This window comes from Schistocerca serialis, chromosome 11 (assembly GCF_023864345.2).
Source record: "Schistocerca serialis cubense isolate TAMUIC-IGC-003099 chromosome 11, iqSchSeri2.2, whole genome shotgun sequence".
NCBI lineage: Eukaryota > Metazoa > Arthropoda > Insecta > Orthoptera > Acrididae > Schistocerca > Schistocerca serialis.
Genome location: NC_064648.1, coordinates 100,478,104 through 100,487,561, shown reverse-complemented (window position 1 = coordinate 100,487,561; position 9,458 = coordinate 100,478,104). Strand labels below are relative to the sequence as shown.

Below are 9,458 nucleotides of genomic sequence, written 5' to 3'. Positions count from 1 at the left end.
GGATAATGGAATGTAGTCGAATTAAGTCGGGTGATGCTGAGGGAATTAAATTAGGAAATGAGACAAAGTAGTAAAGGAGTTTGCTATTTGGGGACCAAAATAACTGATGATGGTCGAAGTAGAGAGGATATAAAATGTAGACTGGCAATGGCAAGGAAAGTGTTTCTGAAGAAGAGAAATTTGTTAACATTGAGGATAGATTTAAGTGTCAGGAAGTCGTTTCTGAAAGTATTTGTATGGAGTGTAGCCATGTATGGAAGTGAAACATGGCTGATAAATAGTTTGGACAAGAAGAGAATAGAAGCTTTCGAAATGTGGTGCTACAGAAGAATGCTGAAGATTAGATGGGTAGATCACATAACTAATGAGGAGGTATTGAATAGAATTGGGGAGAAGAGGAGTTTGTGGCACAACTTGACTAGAAGAAGGGATCGGTTGGTAGGACATGTTCTGAGGCATCAAGGGATCACCAATTTAGTATTGGAGGGCAGCGTGGAGGTTAAAAATCGTAGAGGGAGACCAAGAGATGAATACACTAAGCAGATTCAGAAGGATGTAGGTTGCAGTAGGTACTGGGAGATGAAGAAGCTTGCATAGGATAGAGTAGCATGGAAGAGCTGCATCAAACCAGTCTCAGGACTGAAGACCACCACCACAACAACAACAACAACAACAATAAACTACATAGTTTATAGGAAAAAAGATGTTGGCAATATTATTACGCTAAATCTCCTTTGTATCGAAATACTCCACCATGATTTGCTGACGCACCCCACTGATGGAGTGTTAGATCTTCAAAATTTGTAACCATCTTTGGTGCCCCAATGCTGTCGTTTCTGACCGCAATACTCCATCACTGTGCTCAGCCATCACCATTGCATCAGCATCGCCACTGCCCAAATGATGCATCTTGCTGTCCCTGCTGGCTCAGTGCACTGTTGGTACATATTTCGTCACTGCACCACCACACCACTGCATCATTTCAGTTGGTCACATTTTTTCTACAATAACCAAAATTGATCAATTCCAACTCTAAATTATTGTAGTATTTTTTATAACATTCTTACAAGCTTTACATCACTGTCCGCTGTTTTACTACATTCAGCAATTTTTCTGTTACTCCGATTAGATCAAAGCATCCCTTAGCAAGTGCTACTCATCCAAAGTAATATTTTCAATCATTCACCAAGTATGTCTGTAATTTTCAGATCAGTAACCTGCGGCTATGGAGGGGGAAATAAGTGTGCATGGTGGACCAACTGACAAGGTGAAAAGCTTTATTTTAACCAGAATTCTAATTTTTCAAAGGTATCTCTTTATATAACTGAACTGTGTTTCGCTGTAGAGCTATGGCTAGGCAGAGGCCGGTTCTGTATTATTTACTTCTGTATATTGTCAGCAGTGCATACCTTGTTCACACACATACCATGCACGCAAAGAGAATGTTAAGATGCAACGTTTCACAGAAAAATTGCTGGTTAGAAGCTAGAAAATGCTGCTCCAACTAATCAGATATCTGCGAAGAGTCACAAGGGGCCATAGAGCATACCTGGGACCAATCTGACTTGCTCTTGGCTATCAGGTTTTGATCTGATTCAGCATGCCTTCCATCCCTCTCTTGGGAAGTATGTCTCTAAGCGTGTTAGTGGCCGCAGATCGTTAGATTATGGAAGTAAAGACAAGTCAGTTGTCTTGAAGCACAATACTTCATTCTCTATTCAACAATACGCTCGATTCTTGTGCACTTCTGGATCCCATGTCCCCCAACACTCTTGCCATTGACATTTCTTATACAATGGGTTGTTCATCAGTTGTGATTTATTTAATTTATGTATTTATTAGGAGCAGTTACATTCATGTATTTATGGGTATGTATTGTTTCCATGCATCAATTTCTTCAAAATGGCTCTGAGCACTAAGGGACTTAACATCTGAGGTCATCAGTCCACCACAACTTAGAACTACTTAAACCTAACTAATCTAAGGACATCACACACATCCATGCCCAAGTCAGGATTCGAACATGCGACCGTAGATGTCTCAGGGTTCCGGACTGAAGTGCCTAGAACCACACGGCCACCGCAGTCGGCAGATCAATTTCTTTTACTGGTTATCCACACAACCACAGATTATGATGTTCATTTCCTGTTTACACCTGACATACAGATGAACACTATATTACCCTTCCTTAGCTGACACACATGGATATTCAGTGCATATTATGGTGCTTTTCTTAATATGTTACTACAATTTTCATTGTTTTTTCTTGCGGATTCATAATGTATAGTCGCCACATTAATAGTGTATTTTCAGTAACAAATGCAGAGAGGACTGTTGTCCTTAATGGGAGTTATAATGGAAAAAGAGGTCCAGAAAGAAAAAAAACTTGGAAAAAGGTCAAGAGGATGATATACAATATGGTGCAGGATGCCTTTGACTAAAAATTAAAAATGAAGCGTATATTAAGTGAGTTACAGTCTTTTGAAATTTAAGAAGCTATTCCTGAAAATTTATATTTTCTGTTGCATTTTTCCCTAAATCTCTGAAACCACTTTGAGTAGAGTACTCGAATTTTTAGGAAGTACTAACATACATAATGAGAGTCAACTAAAAGAAGAACATAATGTTATGTACAATTAAAATTATTTCCAATAATGCACAAAATGTCAACCACGTAATTAAACAATTGCCTTTCCGAAAGCAGTGGCTGAGGTGCAATTATTGCAGTTCAGTAGACTCAGAACATACGGTTTAATGTCTTTCAAGGGTTTCATATCAATGGTTCATGAAATACAGGGAAGCCAAGTCACTAAATTTAACATTGTCGGTATGGGACGATCCAACTCCCCTTAAACCTGGTTGTGCTTTCCTTTTACTGAAAAATAAAATTGAATACAAGTGTATGTTGATGTACCCAGTTATGAATAATTTATACAGCAGTTGAAGTTTTCCTATCATGAGAAAGATGGAATGAAATGTAATCACATAACTAAAAAGTGTTATTGTTAAAGTCTAGCAAAGCTGAACAGTGTCAATTAAAAAAAAGGTTCAAATGGCTCTGAGCACTATGGGACTCAACATCTGAGGTCATCAGTCCCCTAGAACTTAGAACTACTTAAACCTAACTAACCTAAGGACATCACACACATCCATGCCCGAGGCAGGATTCGAACCTGCGACCATAGCAGTCACGCGGTTCCGGACTGAAATGCCTAGAACCGCACGGCCGGCACAATGTCAATCACTTAATGATAATTATCTTAAGTTGTTACAGGTATGATGAGACATACTAAACCACTTTCACTAATAACAAATACTTAGAATATCAAAAATAAAAATCATTCTGAACTTAAAGACAAAGCTTATTTACAGAACTCCAAAAAACATCATGTTTATTTACAGAAAGTAAGAAAAATATCAAAAATGAAAAATCTTAAAATAACATAAGAAACAATAAATAAGAATGCTCATTTGATGTATTTATTAAGTACAATAAATATTATTCAACTGGATTAAATTCAATAACCAATCATCACATTCTGAGCTCTCCCAAGTGGTGTTCTTGTGTATACCAACACCTGGAATCAAACTATATCATTAATTGTTTACCTATTACATTTTCTGTGGTGCTAAATGCTAAATAAATAATTAAGAGCTTTGGTGCATTAACACTTATCTACCTTATATCTGATTCGTGATCAGAGCTTAGGAATTTCACAAAAATATAGCTATTGTGCATTGGTGTAATGGGCAACCAACCATGATGAACTTGTAGACTACATACTTTACCAACTGACTCATTTGTGTGACTATGCATTGACAAGTACTAGGTTTATTAACACTGTCGCGACCAGGACACTGAATGCCACATGTTGCAGGCACATGATGCAGTAAGGAGAGTACGAGTCTATAAGCAGAACAAAGATCAACAAGGAATTATTCTAGCAATGATGTGAGTTGCAAACATGTAAATTTATTGACATAAGTGACTGTGAGGAAGAACAGATTGTTCTGGTCTGACAGCTGGGAACTAGCATCTCGAAAGTGAAGCTGGTTGGGTGGTTGTATGCTACCACTGTGAACATCTGCAGAAAGTTGCTGGGGTTCAAAACATCACAAAACATGGAGGTCAGGGGCTTGCCTGCTTAGAGGTACTTACAATTACTGACATAGTTTAAAGATTTATCCAATAGAAAAATAGCAGCGTAAATGACAAAATCACGTTTGATTCACTTTAGTGTACAGTTTAGTACTATTCATGACATTTCATGTTACGGATATTTGTATTGTCACACTATCTGTGACCCCTCTATAGTACACATTATTGCATATTTTTTCACAGTCCTAGAACATTTTGTTATTTCACAGGCATTACATAATTAATGTCTATCTGTCATCTCCTTTATTCTATAAGACTTAAGGGCACCAACAAGAGAAACCTATTAGCCTGAAGCAACACTTTTTGTGACTTCTTTCTGATGTGAAGTAATGCATGACTCCAGAGAGTACACAACACAGCAAAAGATTTGCCTCAAATATCTCACCCATGAGATTTCTTTCCAGTGTGAGTTAATACATGTCTCTGGAGATAACCTGGCCTTGAAAAAGATTTGCCACAAATATCACATGTATGCGATTTCTTTCCAGTGTGTAATAATGAATGTGCTTTTAGATCAACTGACCTAGCAAATGATTTGCCACAAACATCACATTCATACGGTCTCTCCCCAGTGTGTAAGAATGCATGTTTCTTGAGGTCACATGACATAGCAAAAGATTTGCCACAAATACCACATTCGTGAGGTCTCAGCCCAGTGTGTAAGAACGCGTGTCTCTTGAGATCACCAGTCAGCGCAAAACATTTGCCACAAATGTCACATTCGTGAGGTCTATCACCAGTGTGTTTGAATGAATGTTGCTTAAGAGAACATGATCTAGCAAAAGATTTGCCACAAATATCACATTTGTAAGGTTTCAGTCCAGTGTGAATTAATTCATGTCTCTTGAGAGTACCCAACTCAGTAAACGATTTGCCACAAATATCACAATTGTAAGGTTTCAGTCCAGTGTGAATTAATGAATGTCTCTTGAGATTACTTCGCACAGCAAACAACTTGCCACAAATATTACATTTGTGGGGTCTCTTTGTGGTAAGTCTAACACCATGGGCACCAGCTGTAGATAAAGTTCCATGACCACTCAGCTTCTGTGTCCTACGTGGTTTACGTGTGTCTTTAAAGGACTTTTTTGAAGCTTTTGAAGATTCCTTATCTGAAGATTGCTCAGTGTGTTCTGTGAGAGAACCTACTGGCTCACTGTCTGAGAGGCTACTGTTCTCGTGTTCTTCACTACAGCCATATTTCTCATGATTGCCAGCTGTTAGGACTCGACAATTCTCACCCATTCTCAAATGTTTTTTCAAGCTAACATTACTGTGAAATACCTCACCACAGGATTTACAAACATACGTAGGAGGTTGCATGCCATCAATGTGCATGACCACATGCTTTCTGAGTCTATATTTTGAAGTAAAGCACAGTAGGCAGACATCACAAATAAACACATTGAATTCCTGTTCCCTCATACTACATTCAAATCTGGTGCTAAGCGAGCAATCCTCATCCATGGTTAATTCCTGTGTATGAGTACCACACTCGTGTGTTGACTTCTCTCTGTCTCTCTCCAGTTCATTCTTGACCAGTCCATGGTGAACAGTTTCTTCAAACGAAATGCCACAGCTCCCACCAGTAATTTGAATCAATCTGAGGAATGAAGAGGAGAATCTTAAATATTGATATATACAAGGCATAGAAACTATATTTCAGTGTCCAGACCTCCAGGACTATAGGCCACAAGTCATAGACATACGAGCATACAAAATTACAAACTGAGTAAATGTTAGCGATTTAAAATTATAATGTTCTACCAGAAAGAAAGAACTGATGAAGTAAAGGTGGGTAAAAAGAAAATAACCAGAGAAAATTCAATAATAATCACTGATAATTTTATTTGGAATTTTTGCATACTTAAAATAATTAAGTTTCAATTGTTACAATTCTTTTAGTGTTCCTCTTCCATCATAACAGCTCTGCAAGTACCTTTGTTTTGGAAACACCTTTGGAAAGAAATTGGTACAACCACCAACAGGTAATTTATTTCTCCAAATAAGACAGAATTTTTGCCATTTGATTCCTAATGAGTCAAGAAGTAGTGCAAGCACCAATATCTTTACTGGATATCTAGTATAGTTGTCAATCAGGTGGGTAATGATTGTTCATAACAATAAACAATGTCATCATTAAAAAATTTAAAACAGAAATTGCATAGAGATGAATGAATTTGAATGACACACATTTACAGATACTTTCAGTCTATGACTGTGGTTTTGGCACTGCAGCTTATGTGAAGCCTTGAGCAAATGGAAATACTGTCTGGAAGGATGGAAACTGTTATAAATTAGCCAGTATACTTACAGATAGTCATTTTGAAACATATGTGCATCTTATAATTACATTTTCCCCGAGACATTCAAGTCCCTCCTTTATCTACCTGGCAATAGTGATAATGTAAGGGAAAGTGAGGAAAAGATATGATTTGAAGTTTGTGTTGGGGAGGGCACTCAACTTTGGTAGTTCAGGCAGAAATGTTAACCATACTGCTGTGGTGGTGTAACAGTTAGCATTTCTACCTAGCAAGCAAGAAAACCCGGGTTTGAGTCCCAGCTGCAGCAGGAATTTTAATTCATTTCTATTGCTTCATTAATAGTCGTATATGTACATCTTCCCAACATCTGGTCATGTGGTATTCGAGAACAACCCTTACTGAATCAGACATGCATATCAATGGCCACATCATCACCCATCAGACACAGTGCAGGCTAACATACTCTACTGACTGTCAATGATGGCCCTGTAGTATTCAGGTCCCATCAATCTGCACGCAATTTTTCCCACAGAATGGAAATGTGACACCATTCAGCATCACATTATGTGCATCATGTTGGGAACTGAAGATTGCTAACTTGTGAGGGCATGCATGCTCCAGTGTTTTTCCTTCTATTCTGGAAGTAGTTTCTGACTACGTTGCATTGTCTTGGATATAGATATAGCTTTCCTTGGCATGGTATATAGCAAATTTCGAGTGTTTTTAAAATCTTAACTGGTATAATTCGATTTTGTAACTGAATTGACATTGTGTTTGTCAGATTTCATATGTTAACAAATGAATCACTAAATATCGTCTTAAATTTTTTTCATTCAACTAGTTACAACATGTATTTTCATACAGATGGAAACGAAGCAGCTGAATATTGATAAGGAACAAGGGGAAAAATGCAAATAACGTTCCAAATAAGTACTCCCCTATGCTTCTTAAGGTTCCAGAGATAAAACTTAATTATCATTCTTGTGCTGTGCCAGTCTTTCATAAACAACCAAGAATAAGAAACAGAAAGTCCAGAAAACTTGAAGGATAAATAAATTTGGATGTTAATTACCAATTTTTTTACAAGTCAGCAAATAGACATGTAAGTACTGGGTCCTGGTGTCTGTCATACACCTAATATTTACCCTCCACTTCAGCAGTTTTCTTGGCAAGTACACCCATAAACTTATCATACAGTGGTCACAGAAATGCACAACCATTTTATCAACACATGTAGTACAGCCTGGACAGTAACATTGTTGACGGTTTGCAGTAGATCTGTGAAAAAGTTCGACACTTTGGCAGTTGCCTTTATTTCATTCGAACCTATCTTTTTTCCTTTCTTTCCTTCTCTCAAGTCCCACATTAAGGCGCTGCAGTTTTGAACAGAAACCGTTTCTTACAGTACTGTGAAAAATATTACATCTAATTCCACCTACTACGAAAGGATTGTCAATGTATTTAATGCTACATTTGCAGACTGCTGTGAATACAACACCTATAAAAGCTTTTATATCAGAAACATCAATATCATGCACAAAAGATCTACTCTTTTAAATGTTTTTATATTATCAAAATTTTGATTTATCATTGTTAAATCTCATCTAAAATATCTTTAGTGGAAAGTACACCCGTTTACTTGATGAACGTCTGGAGTCCTATCCAATGCTTTACCACTAATTCACAGGCCAGGAATCCACAAGAGCAACGTTATACTGTCTTATACCAACATTGTTTGGTGGTTGTACATTTCTCCATTTTGAAGAGTTTCCCTGACCATAAAAGCTGTAATCATGGTGATATGACTATGATCTCTGTCGTCGTCGTCGTCGTCGTCGTCGTCATCATCATCCAGTTTGCGTTCTGAATTTGTACCACCAGTTTCTATCAGGTAATCTTGATGAATATGACTGTCATCTAGAATTTTATCTATCATTTGTGCAAAATGTATGTTTAAGTATGGTTCACTTACTCTCACAACTCATGGAGAATAATAAGTCTTTTCTGGTAGTTTTGAATGGTGAGATGGACATCACACACACACTCCAATATTGTGCAATTTGATTACAAGACACTAACAGAAGTCACAATTATTACATAGCAATAATCAGAACAAACATGAACTGCTGATAAAAGACACCTGCTGAATGATAATCACAGAACTTGTATAGTATGTCTGCGAGATGTCAGTGCCTTTATTCTAAATTTACTGAACGTCAAACTGTGCGAAAGCCGCACATCTTAAAAAATGTGACCAATCCTGAAGGTTTTGCAAAATGTGTCTATCACTTGGTAACTGGCATGTGGTGTCACCCCACTCTTGAATGAAAATGATGGTGCAGACACTGCTGTGTTCTTGAAATGCTGGAATAATGTGTTGCATAACAAGGTACCTATGAAGTGCAGATGTCACTGTGCATTTAACAGGCCTGTGAGGTGCATCTCGAACAAACACGTACTGAGAATGAAGGCACTTGTGAAACCATACTACACGGATGCATAATGTGAGTGTGGTATTCCTACACAACTTATGGTAGAAGAGAAACCCATGTACGCAGTAAAATGTGCCTTGTCCCTCCAACTAATATTCCTGAGCCACATGTCAACCATTTCTATTCATGGCAAAAAACGAAGAGCAAAGTCAGTGCACTGTAGCTATCTTGGGGCTTCTTTTGGAGCACATTCCAATTCTTATAGAGAAACCAGTCTAAAATTTGCCAAAAAACTTCTGAACTCTGAACCAGGGGAGAGAGGGATTTCTGTGACAAATCTAGCAATTTCTGCGCAATTTGAGGCATCTGCTGCATGGTTGGCCATAGCTAAAAGCAACTTCAACAACTGCAATGGAAATGGGACACCTTCCCCTTCCTGATGCATCACCTACTTCATCTGTTCCTCCAAAATTCTTTAGCATATATATTGACATCGGGCCTCTTCGCAGGTTTCTTTCAGCAAAATTCCTGCAATGCAGAGCTATTGTCCTGATAAAACAAAGTTTCAGGCGATGCATAGCCCTTCTTCTCAACAGCCACTAC

General features: G+C 37.8%; 1 protein-coding gene across 3 annotated transcripts in view; it reads right to left on the bottom strand.

The window, feature by feature from the left end:
- Positions 1–3,408: 3,408 nt before the first annotated feature.
- LOC126427336 (zinc finger protein ZFP2-like) overlaps positions 3,409–9,458 on the bottom strand; it is a 75,847-nt gene continuing 69,797 nt past the window's right edge. For 2 of the 3 annotated variants that reach the window (XM_050089662.1, XM_050089661.1), the window contains one exon: positions 3,409–5,762. In XM_050089662.1, coding sequence (XP_049945619.1) covers positions 4,541–5,762 — 1,222 coding nt within the window. In that variant the 3' untranslated portion in view covers positions 3,409–4,540. The remainder of the gene's footprint in view (positions 5,763–9,458) is intronic. The other variant, XM_050089660.1, reaches the window with a different exon arrangement.